General features: G+C 58.3%; 1 protein-coding gene across 8 annotated transcripts in view; it reads right to left on the reverse strand.

Annotated features, from left to right (window-relative positions):
* LRP8 (LDL receptor related protein 8) overlaps nt 1-15166 on the reverse strand; it is a 79854-nt gene extending 64688 nt beyond the window's left edge. For all 8 annotated transcript variants that reach the window (XM_077891826.1, XM_077891824.1, XM_077891822.1 and 5 more), the window contains exons 1-2: nt 15010-15166; nt 14169-14288 (exon numbers count right to left, since the gene is read on the reverse strand). In XM_077891826.1, coding sequence (XP_077747952.1) covers nt 14169-14288; nt 15010-15139 — 250 coding nt within the window. In that variant the 5' untranslated portion in view covers nt 15140-15166. The remainder of the gene's footprint in view (nt 1-14168; nt 14289-15009) is intronic.
* Nucleotides 15167-16445: the final 1279 nt, after the last annotated feature.

The raw sequence follows: 16445 nt of genomic DNA on the forward strand, positions 1-16445 counted from the left end.
GCTCCATCCTGTCTTCCTCGGGCCCTGGCTGGATCCCCCTGCCCCAATTCCCAAGGCCTGTGGTCTGGTGTGAACCAGAATCATCATCAGACCATCCCAATGCAGAGTGGTAAGGACAGAGAGAAACACAGGGATGGACAGCCCAGAGGATGCCCAGGCCCACCTGGGGCTGGAGGGAAAAACTCCCTGGAAATGGTGACTCTTGAGGTCAAGAGCTATTGGACAAGCAGAGAAGAACCTTCCAGGCAGAGGAAACCACATGTGAGAGTACATACGATGCCCCTGTTGACATTACTCCTCATTTTGAGTAATGCTAGAGAATAAAGTCTTGGCATTTGGGAGGCAAGTAGATGGTGAGGTCTGGGGCTGGAGAGATGCTAGGTACATGTTAGGTCCTGAAAGGCTCTGAATGTCAGTCAAGCAAACTCGATCCTACAAGTAGTAGATGTCACTGTAGGATGCTGAGCAAGGATAGGACATGCTGGACAGCATCTGACGGCAGAGCAGAGAATGGATTGGAAGGGAAGAAAAGAGATTGGGTTGGCAGTGCTAGAGAGGCCCAGGAAGGCCACAGCAGGATGGGGCAAGGACTGGATTTGGCAGGTGGCAGGGGAGGAATCTAAGGACTTAGTGACCCTTAGAAGTGAGAAAGACAGGGGTAGTGACAACTCTTTAGGTTCCTAACCAAGGCCAGAGCGGTGCCCATGCTGCCAATTGGTCTCAGGGCCAGAAGAGGCCCATCCACAGCCCCGAGTGCTTATGTGCTAGGCTGCAGGTCACTGTGGGCTCCGGGAACTGCTGCCCTACTAACCAGGAGACCAAGATGCCTGGAGAGGCATCACTTCACCTATAGGCAGGGCACCTCTGTCTTCACTCTCACTTCCCTGGGTAGCAGGTCACAGTTACAGGAGGTGAATATGCAGCCTGCCAGGCCCCAAGTGGCAGCAGCCCAAGAGGGCAATGGGCCTGACCTGAGGCCTCACAGTAGGTCAGTGTCATAGCTGGGAAGGGATGCTAAGCAGGCTTGGGGGTGAAAATAGGCCTCTCTCAGCAGAGGCCCCAGAAACAGAGCTGGTCATAGGATGTAGGCCTGGTCTTACTGGAAAGAAAGAGATTTTCTAACAGAAAGAGCCATCAAGGAACAGAAGAAGTGATGTGGTCTATTAGTGAGCTCCCTGTCCCTGGAGGTATTCAAGCAGAAGTTGGCCATCACCTTCTCCAACTTCCAAGGCTGCTGAGTGGATTTCTGTGTTGGGATCGGGTGGGAAGGCTCCTCCGGCCAAGCTCCTCTGGCCAAATGAGGCTGCCGGTGCAGCCCCAGGAGCCCAGCTCGCTCCCTCACTCACTGAGCACATAACCACTAAGGCCTGCTCTGTACCAGGCCAAGGACTAGAGGCACCAGGAGTGAGGGGCAGGTGGTGAAGCTGGCGCCCGGCAGAGGACAAAGGATAGAGGCCGTGGCTGCCCACCGTCTACACCACAGGTCTGTGCCCTCCCCCTAATGGACCGAGCACCCGTATCTTCCTGGGCACACCCGGAGCACAGACCCCGGGCTGGGCAGGGTCACACACAACACAGCCTCCTCCCGTGCCCCGCCCTCCCAGAGGTCCCCGAGGCTCTGGACTCATTTCCTCATGAAGTCCCTGGAAGAACTCTTCCTAATGAAACTAGGACAGTAAGTTCTGGCCTGGGGCCACAGGGAAGAAGCAGGGACAAAGAAGCCTTTTTAGGGGCTCCCTGACTCCTCCCATCCCACCTGGCAGTGCAGCAGCTCGGCACAGGAGGGGACGCCTGCAGGACTGGCGAGACATGGAGGCTCAGGGAAGGAGACCAGCAGAAACCTAGCAAACCTTGAGTTGTGCGCTGACCATGGCCAGGCACTGTTCTTCATGCGCTACCCACGTGAACTCACACAGTCCTCCAACCACCTTGCCCAGGTAGGCACTGAGGCCCCCGTTGTGCAGCTGAGACAAAGGCTCGGAGAGGTGAAGTAACTTGCCCAAGGTGACCCCGCTGGAAAGAGGTGAAGTGTGGACCCGCCCCCCAGCCATCTGGCTCAAGGCCCTGCTGTCAAGTGTCAGAGTGGAGGCTCTCACGGATGGTGCAACACTCGCAGGAGCGGTCAGAGGTAGGAGGACTTGGGAGGGGTCTTCCCGTCTGTGACCCCCACTGGTCTACCCGGCCAGCAAAGGTCTGTAGTCTGGCCCAGACCACGCCAGGGACTCTGAATGGCAAACACTGTCCAAAAGGACTGAAACTCCAGATGCAACTCTACCTCCCTCCCTCCCAGTACAGATGGGGAGAATGAGGCCCAGGGGAGGGGGGGGAATGAGGTCCAGGGGAGGGCAGAGACTCACCTATCACTCAGCAAGTCAGTGACAAGGAGAGGCTGCTAGGTCCCGGTGCAAGGGCACTGAGAGCCGGGGTGGACTGGTTCTCTGTAGGGTTCAGTGACCACACAGAGCCCTCCACTCCCAGCACAGAATCTGCAAGTGTGGACGAACATAAGGCCAGGGAGCGGGAGGGCACGGGGCAGAGCACAGGGGCTGCGACCACACAGGCCGGCGGGCATCTGTGTCCAGGGCGGCCCAGGTCCTGGCTCTGTTTCACTGTGCACAGGCTGGGAAGTACTTATTACTCACTGTACAGAAGCCTGAGGTTCAGGTTTGAGGGACTTGGCCCAGGGCCTCCAACTAGGATGTGAAAGAACTACAGGTTCTTTCACTGGATTCGAGACCCAGGTCTGGGGGGTGGGGAGGCGCTGGGGGGCCACACTCCTTCCCGCACCAAAAGGAGCAGTCAGGGGAAGGGGAAAGGACATGATCGCCCATGGCCTTGATACGAAGTCCATACTGACTAGCTCACGGGCATTAAAGAATTGGCCCAGGCTCAGCAAGAGAATAAACCCCCAAGAGGATGCAGGGTCTGCTGATACATGGTCAGGTCTGGCTTTGTGTGTATATATGGCTTAGGCCACGTGCCCCGTGGGACAGGTTGGCTTTCACAGCCGCTGCTCTGGAACTCCTGGCCTCAGGGACCAGGGGGCAGCTCCTCGTGGCCGTGCACTTCGGGCCTGGCCATAGCAGACTCCAGCTCCTGCCAACACCCTGGCTCTCAGGGGAAAACAGAAGATTCCCAGAGAACGGGGTCTGAGAGGGATGCCCTCCTCCCAATGAGCAGAGACCCTAAGAGAAGCAGGGACCTGCCAATGTGACTCGGCAAGACGGGAGCTGGAGGGGCAGAGGTGGGCCTCTCATCCGGGCCATGGGGCGATATCAACCTCAGCCCCCCTGGTGGGGGCAGGTGAGGGCCGCAGAAAGGCTGGGGTTAGTGGGAGAGGCTGCCGCGGCGTGGCAGGGGACAGGCTGGGAACAGAGGCCGCTGGCGCCTCTCCAGCTACAAAGAATTCCCTGCCACAAACACCCAGTGGGGGGCTATGGCTTTGGCTCTGCTCCATGGCCTTGGCGGGCGTGGGAGGAAGAACGTCACCTTGACCCTGCAGCTTTGTGTGTCCAAACTGTCACCTGCCTCCCGATGCACCCCGTCTGGGAGCGCACTCACCCTACCTGCACACATGTGTGCTGGTGCACACGGCTCAGAGAGGGCTCTGAGGTGACAGGGGCGGCAGATGGTAGCTTGGGGTCCAGGAAGTAGAAGAGGGAGGGAGGGGCGAGCGCCGGTCTGACTGTCCCTGGATTCGGGCCACCAGGAAAATCCACCCTTGGCCACCAGCTATTCACCCAACCCCGATGGGGCCTTCCTGCCTCTCATCGGCTGCCAACTCTCTGATGTTAACCTGGACCCGGTGAACTAAGGCCCTTTCTGGACAACTAACAATGCCAGGCCTGTAGTGAACCAGTTCTCCTTGGCCTCATCTGCTCAGCCAGCTACCCCAGGCCACCCGGGAAGCAGTCACCCTGGGGTACCCCAAGCTGACGGGAGCAGAAGTGAGAGGATTCCTGGAACTTCCCAGTCTGAGAAGCTACTGTTCTCCCCAGCAGCTGATTCTCCCGCCTGGCCAGCTGACCTACATCTCTCCTGCTGCCATTTGAGCAGCTTCCCCTCATGTCTTTGGCAGAGGAGGAGGGAAGCTGCTGACCGTCCCTTGTGCTGGGCCGTTCCCTGCACAGGGATCATAGGCTCGGGAAGGGGAACAGGGATGCTCATTTTCAGGGCCAGGTGCTGAACACTGGCCTGCACGCTCTGAGAGGGGGGCTTATTATCCCTGATTCCCGGACCAAGGATCAAAGGCTCAGAATATAAGACCCACACTAGGAACCCCAGCTACCCATGGGGCTGGGGGCGCCTGGCTATTTCACTCCATTACTGCAATGCCTCCAACCCAATCGATCTTGGGCATGAGAAGCAGGCAAAAGGGAAAGTGGCCCAAAGAACCTGGGCCTCAGGGCTGAGTTCTAGAAGTAGATCCTGAAAAGCCAGGTGCCCTCCATCTGCTTGTCTGGAATCCACCCACTGAACCAGCTCTGCTGCCACGAACGCCCCTCACCAGGCAGTAAGGAGCTCAAGGCCCATAGCCTCCCCTGCCACCCAGGCCAGGACTGGCCCTGAGCCAGTTCCAGGGAGGAGTTGCTCAGAGTGGTGGGTGCAGTGGAGGTGGAGCAAGAACTAATGGGGAAAGGGAAAGGGAAAATAAAATTCAGACAGGAAGAGACACTTGCCTAGGGTCACTCATCAAGTTACAGGCAGAGACAGCTACAACTATTACAATGCTGCAGGGATGGATTTCTAGAAATATCTGGAGAAGAATGAAGACTGGTTTTGTTCCCTTTTGTTTTCTTTGGCAGGGGTGAGGAGTCCTTGGGGCCAGAACACGGTTGTCCTTTCTCCTGGCCTGGCTTTCGGTGCTCTCGATCTGGCTACTTTGCCCCGTGAGGCCAACATGAGAGCGCCTTGTGCTCAAGAAAGAGGAAGCTCCTGCCGGCTGCCTGCCTGGCGATACTGCCATGCTTGACAGTATCCTTCCTCGGAATCCATCCAAAGGACGAATGCGCAAAGGTATATACAGTGCGAGGGTGCATATCCCAGCACCACGTCACGGGGTGGGATGAAGCAACTGAACACATGTCAATCGATAGGAGACTGTCGCTAAGTTATGACAATTCCTGCAGTGCACTACTCTCTACGCCTTGGAGCAAGGATAAGAAGCTCTGCAATTGACAAGGAAAGCCACATTTGGCGTGGGGAGAAGACCGTTAGCATTAACACATCCTCATTTTTGTTAAATGAAAAAAATACACATGTTCACACACTCCAGCTCACATGCAGAGAAACACCTGGGAGGCGATGCTGCTTCCACAATCGTACAGCCAAGGGGGGCGGTCACCTTCCTCTTTCTGCTGGTGTGTTTCGTAAAATTCTAAGCATGAGATTACTTTTGCGTAATCAAAATAGTTTCTTTTTTATTTTTTAAAGATTTTATTTATTTATTTGAGAGAGAGAGACAGAGAGAGCACGAGCAGAGGGAGAGGGAGAGGCAGACTCCCCACTGAGCAGGGAGCCAGACACAGGGCTCAATCCCAGGACCCTGAGATCATGACCTGAGCTGAAGGCAGATGCTTAACTGACTGAGCCACGAGGGGCCCCCTTAATCAAAATTATTTCCATTGGAAAAATAAATAAAATCAACTGAGGCGGGCTTCAGCTTCAGCACTGCCGGCAACTAGCTTTGTGGCCCTGGGGATGCCCGGTGCCTTCCCTAAGACTCAGTTTCTACATCAGGAAAATGGGGATGATAATTAACTCCTACATCACCCTCTTCCAAGGATGGCCATGAGGCACAAACCCACAAAGGCCATATTGTGTGGTTCTCACAGGCTGAGAGGGCTGGCACTGAAATGGTCTCCGAGGCAGCAGGGGATGATTTTGGCCTCATGACCACTCCTGTGGACCTAGACTGGTAGTCCCCAGAGAGGCTTTGGGTGTCTGTCCTGCTGTGTTCCAAGCCACAGGTTTATGGAGGGTGGGAGGCGTGTGTGGGAACCAGGAGCCTCCTGGCTCTGCCTCTCTGGGTGAGTCTCCCAGTCACCAGAGCACATTCTGAGGGACCTGACACTATGCTGAGTTCTACACCCCTAAGGCAGCCAATCTGTGGGCCTCTGGGCTGGGCCCTGCCAGGGACACCGAGGTCACAGCAGGTGCAGCAGGTGGGGAGCTCACAGCCAGAGCCCCTTCCTGAGCCACTGAAGCTAAGGGGCAGTCCCTGGGGTCTGTGCCATAAGGCAGCCTGTGAGGAGTCGGACAAGCACAGCTGGGGGTTAACAGGAGCCCCAGCTCCTGCCCGAGGGCACCCAGAGGCCAGAGCCACACAGGAGGGAGCCAGTACACCCACCGGCAGCAGGGGCCAGCAAGAAGGGTGCCTGGGGCACCTGGAAAGGCCGCACTGTCACTGTTGTGACTGGATGTGAGAGCGCCTAGACTTCCTTTCCCTTGTGACAGCCTGCAGCCAGACAGCCGCGGCTCAGTCCTGCCACTGCCCAGCCGGGCTGCCCTGAGCAAGGGACCTCACTCCTTTCCTTTTGTGAAGTGCTGCCATGATCCTTCCCCATCTCGGCTGAGGAGGTCTTGCCCGAGAAAGCCCTCAGCGGCAAGCACACTCCTTAACTCCTGTTACAACAAACACCAGTATTTTAGAGCAGCTCCCAGCAATCCAGGAGCAGGCCCTAGCCCCTTCTCGCACAGGAGCCTGTGCCCAGCCCTGGTCCTGAAACACCTTCTTCCCTGACCCAGCAGGGCACGGAGAGGGCAGGGGCAGCAGGGAGGGGAGCGTACAGTCTCCACCCAGTCTAGCCCGGGGAACTGAAGACATCTGCTTCTGGGAATGGGCCCCTGATGACAGCTAGGGCCGATCTCTGGACACCAGGGTCCTGGTTGCAGCTTCTGGAGCCTGAGGCTGGGAAAGCTCCCAAGTTTGCAGGGTGAGCACTGAGAAGCCAGCGTGCACGTGCAAGGGAAGGAAGCAACCCTGTGTAACTGCCAATAAAGCCAGGAGCCTGAATGAGGTCCCTGTGGGATACCCAGCTCCCTTCTTGGGCCTCAAGGGCCCCCCAGCTGACCAATATCAGCTTCTCACTCTCAAAAGTAGGTGACATTTTCTCAGTCATGTTTATGCCTTCGCATGCCATCCCCCAAAAGCCTCCTCTGTGCCAGGCCTTGTGCTTATCTCAAACTGCTCAGACTCTCCCAAACAGCCTGGGGTTCCTACGAGGAGTAACTGGACACAGAAAAGGTTATTAGAAAGCTGGGGAAGGCTCCGTGGAGGTGGCAGTGAGCTAGGATTTGAAGGATGGGTAGTAATCAGTAAGTGCAAAGACCCAGAACCAGGAACATGCATGGGAGGTTCAGAGAAATGAAGACCACACCTTGATGGTCTCGATGGATGCTCTTGATGACTCAGGCTCTTTAACTTTCCTGGAGGAAGCACCCTTCCACTCCTAGAGCAACTCACCTGTATTGGCAACAATCTGCTGAGTCCTCAGTTTCCCTATCTGTACAGGCAAAACAGTAATCTCCACCTCACAAGCAATAGTCAGGACAGGCCTTAGAAATTGTGGAGGGTCATACCCACGGGAGGCTGCATCCGGGGCCACCGTCTGTAGAGGCTTCATGGGGTCTCCAGAGGGGAGAGGCCCCCCCCCAATCCAGAAACCTGTAGCCCAGGGAGGCATTGCTGGACATCGCCACCACTTACCCACTTTCTCTACATCCTCCGAGTCCCAAGCCTTCTGACCCCACTAGAGGAGACAAGCGCTCGGAGAGGAAGAAGTCTGAGGAAGAGTCTAGGCTCCAGAGCAGATGTGAATCCAATCCTGGCTCCACTATTTATGCCTCGTGACACTACCAAGTCACATCTCTCTGAGCCTCAGTTTTGTCATCTTTAAAATGGGAATAATAAGAAAAACCGGTCTCTCCGGGTTGTGAGCTAATGACTGCAAACTGCCCAACGTGGTGCCAGGCATGGGTTAAGAAGTCGGGATCTGTTATGAGTAATTTCCTCTAGGGAGCTACTTCTTTTAGAATCCCTAGTGCCCAGCACAAGGTTGGCAGAGCAGACCATGTGGAAGAGAATCTGAGACCGAGGGAAGCACAAGGACATGCTGTGGGAGCTCAGGGACCAGGACGCTGGAGGACCAGGGGTCAGGGAAGGCAATCTGGGGGAGGTGGCATGCCCACCAGGCCTCCAAAGATGGGGTGATCTGGATATGCAAGATCTGTGGGGCCCCAGGTCTGGCTTCCTGGGGGTGGAGCTGGCCCAGGCCTCTGACTACCAGCCCTGGGGCCTGGAGAGCTTCCACTTGGTTACATCCCTGAGGTGGACACAGCCAGGTCCACACACCGTCCTGCTCCCCACAGGGCATCTGCTTCACCTGCTGTTATTTCTCCAAGGAGGGAAAAGCTGTCAAGCCAACTACCAGCCGACACCTAGGAGGACAAAGCCGACCTACTCCAGGTCTGTGGCACCTGGGATCCCTGTGGCCTGAGAAAGCCAAGGCACTCATGGAGCAGAACTCTTTTGTCCCAGGAAGGCCTGTGGGAAAACCCATGGGAGACTCAACCAGACATGGGGGCACAGTCCTGGATCTAGAAGACAGGGAAGCTTGGGGCCTGCTGGGCAGAGCCCTGGGGGGCTGTAGGTCTTCCTCCCCTTCCCAGGCACACCCAGGAGGAAAGGAACACTGGCCAGACAAGACTGAAACCTGCTTCCGGACCAACACAGGGCCAGAGGGACGCCACCCTCTGCCTCTCCCAGGGCCCCACACCACCCATCCACTGGGACCAATCAGGCTTTTTGATTCATTTCTTCCCTCAGCCCCTCCCAGGGCACCTTCCAGCCCTTTCCAGGTCCATCTCAGTGGCCTTGGGACCACATCTGCCATGGCTGGGCAATCAGCTGCAGGAACCTTCAGATATCAGGCTAAGCAAATCGGGGCAGGGGAAGCAGGGGGGGTCTTGGGTAGCCTACAGAGCAGCCCCCCCCCCTCCGCCAAGTTAGGTACCTAGAGACCTCAGTGAAGCTCCTCCCTCTGAGAATGATCATACCTATTACCATTCATTGAACACCTGCTGCTCACCAGGCACATGATCTCATTTAACCCTCACAATGTCTTTGGAAGGGAGAGACTATCATCACCCCTATCAACCAAAGGTCAAAGCTAGGATACACACACCTTGTGTGATCTTATGTGTCTGATTTAGGGCCCCATTGAGTATTTCTACATGGCTCCCTAAGTCCCTTCTCTCTCTCTCAGCTCCTAATCTTGACCTTGAGAATAGAGGGTAGCAGGGAGGGTTTCCTGGAGGAGAGAATACCTGCACTGAATCTTCTAAGATGGCAATAAGAAGGTAGCCAGCTGAGGTTGCAGAAAGACTGTCCCAGGCAGATGGAACGACATGTGCGAAAAGGCCTGGAGGTGAGAAGCAGTAGAAGGCAGGAGTGAGATGGAAGCTACTGTTCAGGGTTGCAGGCTTCTAGGAAGAGGCTGGGGGAGAGCGGCAACAGGGGCCAGTCAGAGGACCCGATGCATAGGTGTCTAGGTTGACTTTCCCCTATGGGTGTGTGGAGGGCTCAGGAAGACTGTGGATGGTGGAGAAGCCTGGTCGATAGGACTTCACAGGCAGAAATAAGCCATACGGTCCATCCAACAGGACATGAAGCTGGGCGTGGGGTCGGGAGAGTGAGAACGGGGCCAAGCCCAGGCAGCACGCTGAAGGCAGATGCCGCTGCAAGCTCCAGCTGGGAGCTGTGGCTGAGCTTTCATTATTTCCAGGGCCTTCCCAACAAGCCTCGGCACTTCTGCAGCCCAGCCTTGCCCACTAATGAACCCCCAGCCATGGGAGGCTCAGTGTGCCCACTCTTTATTAAACCTGGGGTGGAGGGCTGAACAGGTGAAAGAATCTGACCGGAACAAAACTGGTCCACCTGTATCCCCTGCCCAGCCCCAAAAAGCAGCACAGAGTTCTTCCCAGAGCTGGACCAGGGGGTGGGGGTGGGCTCAATATCATCTCAAGAAGGGGAAATGGAGGTCACAAGGACTTGCCTGAGGTCATCAGTTCATGCTTGAGACAGCACAGGTGGCATAGTTAGGCGCCTGCGTGCACACCCCAGCAATTTCACTTAAAAATCCTATAACCCTCGGGCCAGTTACTTAACCACTCTGTCCCTTTGTGAAATGGTGCTAAGGCAGGTACTTTGGAGACTTGCCCCATTTTACAGAGCCGAGGAGCATGAGGCGGCGCATAGAGAACCTCGGCACAACGCCTGCTCCAATGCAAGTGCCCAGCCAGCGTTCACTGTGGTGGTTGTTGTTACTCTGGGAGAAAAGGGCTGGCCAGAGACCAGAACCCCTGCCTCTGCCCCCAGACACTAAGGAGCAACAGGAAACTGAGGCCAAGGAGCCAACTGGCGTACGTGACCAGGTCCACACCCAGGGGTTCCACCCCACTTTGATGGGCTGGGCTGCCCCTGGGCTTCCTTGAACCCAGCCCTCCGGCTTCCAGCCCTTTCCTCCACTTTGAAGGTCTTTTGAGCCTGGAACCGGAGTCCTACTAGCATTTTATTTCCCCATCCTCCCAGTTCTAAGGACATCTCCACCAAGTGCCAAGTCCCACCCACCATGGATGAAGATCAGGACTTTAGCAGGCCTTCGTTTGAGTTCCTGCTCCAACTCTGAGAAGCTGTGTGACTTTGAGGGGGGAGTCATTTCACCTCTGTGAACCTGTTTCCTCCTCCATAATATGGGGACCGTACCACTTATTTTGAAAAGGTAAGCCTCGTGGGATTGGTATTGGGTATCATCTTTTAAGACCTGGATTAGCTATCTCTTCCTCCAGGAAGTCTACCTTGGCTTCCTCCACATAAAAGCTTCCTCCCTCCAGACTCCATCAGCTTTTTGGTATTCTTGGGTGGCATTCTGGCCCCTTTGGGAGCTTGCTCTCATGTACCTCACGTAGACTTCACTTACAAATTGCAATGCAGGCCCAGAGAGGTACGGATGGGGGGCGGTGTCAGGCTCTCTCATGGGGTGGAAGGGTTGGAACGCCAAAGGAAGGGGTAAGATATAAGACAGAGGAGAGGCTGCTCAGGGAGGAGCCAACAGACTTGAGGAGAGGGTAGTTCAAGGAAATGCAGTTTGGGCAGGCAGCCCAGAACGGGGGTAGGGGCAGGTGGGAAACTCCCCACATGGGGAAGGAGAGGATTATGAAAGACCACTTTCAAACACGTAGCCCGACACAGCCACCCAAAGCCTTCCCACGGGTCCCGTTCTAAGGAGGTATGAACTCATCCCTTCCCTTTGCCGATCATGTCTGAAGACCTTCCACACACAAAACCTACAATGGAGGACAAGCTGCCCCATTGGGCACATGAGGAAACAAGCTCGGAACAACTAGGCCATGTAGGACTGGTAGGAGCCAGAGCCCCACCCTCTCACACCAAGCCCTCAAACTCGTCCGCTTTTGTTCAAGAACTCTGCGCAGGGACTTTCCTCCATCCACTGTAGAAGCAAAACAGGAGCCCACATTGGCCATGAGAGCTCCCCTGGTCCCACTGGGGTCACCCAGACACCCCATGCCTTCATTCCTCCATCTGACCCTGAGCCTCACATGGAGATGAAAAGCAACAGGCCCAACATGTGGAGCACAGCTTTCCAGCCCCCGGATCACGCTCTCGGGTCCTTCTGCGCCATATTCCCCACTGCAGAAGACAGTACCCCTGAGCTAGGAGACACGGATGTCCTAACCAAGTTCTGTCGCTCTCAGCTGTGTGACCTTGGGCAAATCACTCAACGTCTCTGAGATAGCATCCCTATCTACAAAGATGACAAGGACAACCGTCACAGAACAGCTGTTACAGAGCCAGGAAGATAAGGTAAAACCAACCCAGAACTGCCATTTCCATTTCCCTGCCTCATCTGTGCCACTCCCCCTGTAAAGGGCCAACACAACTCCAAGGGATGAGACTCACTATAATATTTTACCCCAGCAACACCATTTTCATCATTTCAATAGCAGCAGGGAAGAAATGGGAAGAGTTATGATTAGGCCTCTTTAAGAACTAAATTCAGGCTCCTACTTAGCAGCTCACTAACTGTGGAGCAAGTAACTTAATCTCTCAGTGCCTCGGGATCCCTAGGTGGCTCAGCAGTTTGGCGCCTGCCTTTGGCCCAGGGTGCCATCCTGGAGTCCTGGGATCAAGGCCCACGTCAGGCTCCCGGCATGGGGCCTGCTTCTCCCTCTGCTTGTGTCTCTGCCTCTCTCTCTCTCTCTATCATGAATAAATAAATAAATCTTTAAAAAAAAAAAATCTCTCAGTGCCTCGGTTTCTTTAAAAAAAAAAATTTATTGGGGATCCCTGGGTGGCTCAGCGGTTCGGCGCCTGCCTTTGGCCCAGGGCATGATCCTGGAGTCCCAGAATCGAGTCCCGCATCATCAGGCTCCCTGCATGGAACCTGCTTTTCCCTCTTCCTGTGTCTCTGCCTCTTTCTCTGTGTCTCTCATGAATAAATAAAATGGTTTTTTTAAGATTTTATTTATTTATTCATGATAGACAGAGAGGGGGGGGGGCAGAGACACAGGCAGAGGGAGAAGCAGGCTCCATGCAGAGAGCCTGATGTGGGACTCAATCTCAGGACCCCAGGATGGTGACCTTAGCTGAAGGCAGACACTCAACCACTGAGCCACCCAGGCACGCTGTCAGCACCTCAGTTTCTTTAGCCTGTGAAATAAGCCTGTTGAGAGGAGTAGAAGAGTTTATGCAAGATAAACACTGACCACAGGGCTGACACACAGGGAACAGTCAGCATATGTTAGTCACATTACTTCCAATTACATTACTAGAACTAGTGCTCAAAAACAGGCCGAGAAGCATTAGCCCAAGTGGTCAGGTGAAGCCAGGAGGGGAAGACAGGCACAGAACCAACTCTGGATTGCATCTGGGAAAGCATCCTGAGGCTGACCGGCAAACCCACAAAAAAAGCCTCAAGGACTCAGCAGACCACGCCTGTCCAGGTGGCCCTCTACCCCTCCTGCCCCTGTGCGGTGCTGTGGATTTGTCCACCCGTTGCCTTCCTGCAGACCCTGCAGGGCTCCCTGACCTGGAAGGTGGGCCTGTTCTCCAAAGCGCCCCAGGGCTGTCCCGGGGCAGAGGCACTCAGTAACCATGAATATATGACCACCTGCGTCTATTTCTAGAGTCCTGTTTTTCTGCCTGGCAGATATCCGAGACCACAAGCACCCCAAGAGGAAACCTGCAAAGCTGTAGAGCCCCAGGGTGCAAGCAGCATGCTCAGCCAAGGCAGCCCGGCGCGCACCACCACCAGCTGAGGGTTCCGAGCAGCCCGGGGATCCTCGGGCCTCTTCTGGAAGCGGAACTCCTTCTCCTGGCTCCCTCCTTCCTGGTCCGCCCGTAGCCTCCCCCCAGGCCCTGCAGGCAGGCTCCCCAGGGGGGCAGAGCGAACTACACCGTGACTAGGCAGAAAGGCGCCGGGAGCCAACCAGCGGCCCCGCCTCACCCGCACTTAGAGCCCCCGGGGGACGCGCGGGGGTGTGACCGGGGCGGGGCCGGGGTAGGGCCCAAGCACCCCGGCGCCCGAAAACTGCACACCCGCCCGCTCCACGATTGGCCGCTCCGGCCACGGGGGCCTATGGGGTGGTCCTCGCCTAGCCAATCAGGGGCCCCGGGGAGCCCATTCATTCACAAAAAAAAAAAAAAAAAAAAAGCGAGCAGGAAAAGGAGCAAGGCGAGGCCCGGAATTGCCGAGAACTTTGAAACACCGGCGCGTTCCGCGGCGGACGCTGGAGTCCAGGGGTCCGGTGGCAGGAGGCTTGACACTCGTAGGGGCTGCCGCGCGCGTCCCGGCCCACAGTCCAGGCCGGCAAGCCGGGCGCGGCGAGGGCGAGCCCTCTTCCTGGCCGCACCGCCCCGGGCTCCGCCCCGAACCCCGTTAAGACGCGGCGGCCGCCCGGCTGACTGGGCCACACCAAGGGCCACCCCACCCCGGGGAGGCCACACCTGGGCAGCTTCCGGCAGTGAGGTCCACGCAGGCGGCCCCGCGGCTGCGGCCACGTGCGCGCTGAGCAAGCCGCCCCCCGCCGCCCCTCGCCGCCCCTCCCCGTCCCCGGCAGGTCCCGGCGGGTCCCGGCGGGCCACTCACGGCAATCGTCCTCGTCGCTGTTGTCGGAGCAGTCGTCGTCCTCGTCGCATCTCCACACGGAGGGGATGCAGCGCTCGTTCCGGCACCGGAACTGGTCCTCTTCGCACACTTTGGCCGGCCCTGCTCCAGGGAGAGGGGGCGTGAGCCGGGTCCGCGGACAGCGCAGCCCGGGCGGCGGGGAGGGGCCCCGGTGGGGGCCGATGACGGAGCCAACGCCCGCCGCGGCCTCGGGCACCCTCGGCGCAGGAGCGCGGAAAGGCAACGGGTGGCGGGCTGCTCCGTGGCACTGCAAGGCCAGGCGCACGCAATCGGGGTCACACGACTTGGCCAGACCCCCCCCCCCCGAGAACGCTCCCCCGCGCTCCCCCGCCCACAGCCCACAGCAGCCCCCGGCCCCGCCGCGGACGCAGCCCGGCACGCAGCCCCTCTCTCCGCCGCGCAGGGGTCGCCGGAAACGCATTGTCGGCTCGGCGGGGAGGTCGCCCGGCTCGGCCCCACGCCGCCGCGGGGCGCGCGCCGGATACATCCCGCTGCTCGAATCACGCGGCGCCCCCGCAAGCATCCCTGGCCGCACACGCACACACAAACGCACAAAGTTCCCGGCCCGCCTGCCCCCACGGGGCCCATCCCCCAGGAGCAGGTGCCGAAGGCAGGGCCGACGCCACCAGGAGGCGTGGGGGCGGGGGCGAGGGCACCCGAAGGATCGCTGGGTCCCGAGAAGCCATCCCACCAGGCCCGGGCTCGGGGGGCGCCCGCGCACCCGCAGCCCGGGGGCCGTCGGGCCGCGCTTTGTTGGCGGCTCCGGCGGCGCGGAGCCCGGCCAGGGACCAGCCTCACGCACCTTGGCCGCCGCGCTGTGTATCCGCCGCCGCCGCCGCCGCGAGATGCTGGAGCCGCAGCGGCAGCAGCAGCAGCAGCAGCAGCACCGGCGGCGCCAGCGGCCGGAGCGCGCCCCGCTCGGGGCGGCCCATGGCGGGCCCCGGGCTCCGGCCGCCGCGCCCCGCGCACCCCGTGCGGCTGCCGCCGCCGCGCCTCAGCCCGCCGAGTCCTTGCCGCGGCGCCGGGGATGCCGCTGCCCCCGCCGCCGCCGCCGCCGCTGCCGCCCGCCCCGGCTCCTCGGCTGCATTTCAAGCAGGTTCCGTGACGCTCGGCGGCGGGGCGGGCTCAGGCTGGGCGCGCGGCCCCGGCCCTGGGCGGCCGCCGCCGGCGCGCGCGCCCCCTCCCGCCGCCTCCTCCGCGCCACGCTCCTCCCGCTGCTGCCGCCGCGGCCTCCTCCCTCCTGTCCTTCGTGCAGGCCCCCCTAGCCTGGCGCGGGTGACCCAGCCGCGGAGCTGGGAGCTGCAGATGCTGGGAAGAGCCAGGCGAGGTCCCCGCCCCAGAGGTAGCACACCGGCCGCGGGAAGCAGCGCTGGCTGCCTGGAGGAGGTGACAGGCTAGTAGAAGCCTGGAGGGTTGCATAGGAGTAAACCTGGGTGGGAGGGGAGATGACGTTCCCTGGTGCACGGGCCTGGGCAATGTGCACACGGAGCAGAGGGCATTGGTGGTGGTGAACAAGAGTCAGCATTCCAGGACGCCGGAGACCAGGGAGACGCTGGGGAGCTGGGCGGAACCTCTGCACCCCTGAGCTGCTACCACCCAGATACAGTGCACAGGTGTAGCCGGTTAATGTCCCCATGTGCCTCTGTTCATGTTACATGCTTATGTGGGGCATGGCTGAGGACGTGAGGCAGATGGCTTGAGCCTGGCACTCGGACTTTCTGCATTGATCCTATTCAGCACTCTCCATGGGGTCAGGCAAAGGGGCAATCAGGGGGACCTGCAGGGACAACACCTAGGCTTCGCTGTGATGGAGAAGGGCGGGGACTGTGGAGCTCCATCAAAAGGATGTGTTATCCCTGCTTATGGGGAACACACACGCAGGGCCTCTGTCCACCCTTTGTGTAAAGGAGAAGTCCCCTTCTCTGGCAGGTCACAGCCCCACCTCACCTGTGCCAGGGTGCAGAGAGCTAACTCAGGACAAGATTTTCCCTGCCTGCTGGTAAGTGAGGCTGACCTGGCACAACCGTCTTTGGAAAATGAAGTTTGAGGGCATTGGCCACTAAAGAGTCAGACTTGCCGGTGTCTGGGCCCAGTGAGGCCCTCTCCCATCTCCTCCTGGCCCTTCACATCCATGGCAGAAGGACAGAAGAAGGAGCTTCAGGAGCTGTTAGTCCCAGGCCTGGGAGCCACTGTCTCATCATCAGCCCTGTTACTGAGCCTATTCCTTACCACAAAGGA

Source organism: Canis aureus, chromosome 3 (assembly GCF_053574225.1).
Source record: "Canis aureus isolate CA01 chromosome 3, VMU_Caureus_v.1.0, whole genome shotgun sequence".
NCBI lineage: Eukaryota > Metazoa > Chordata > Mammalia > Carnivora > Canidae > Canis > Canis aureus.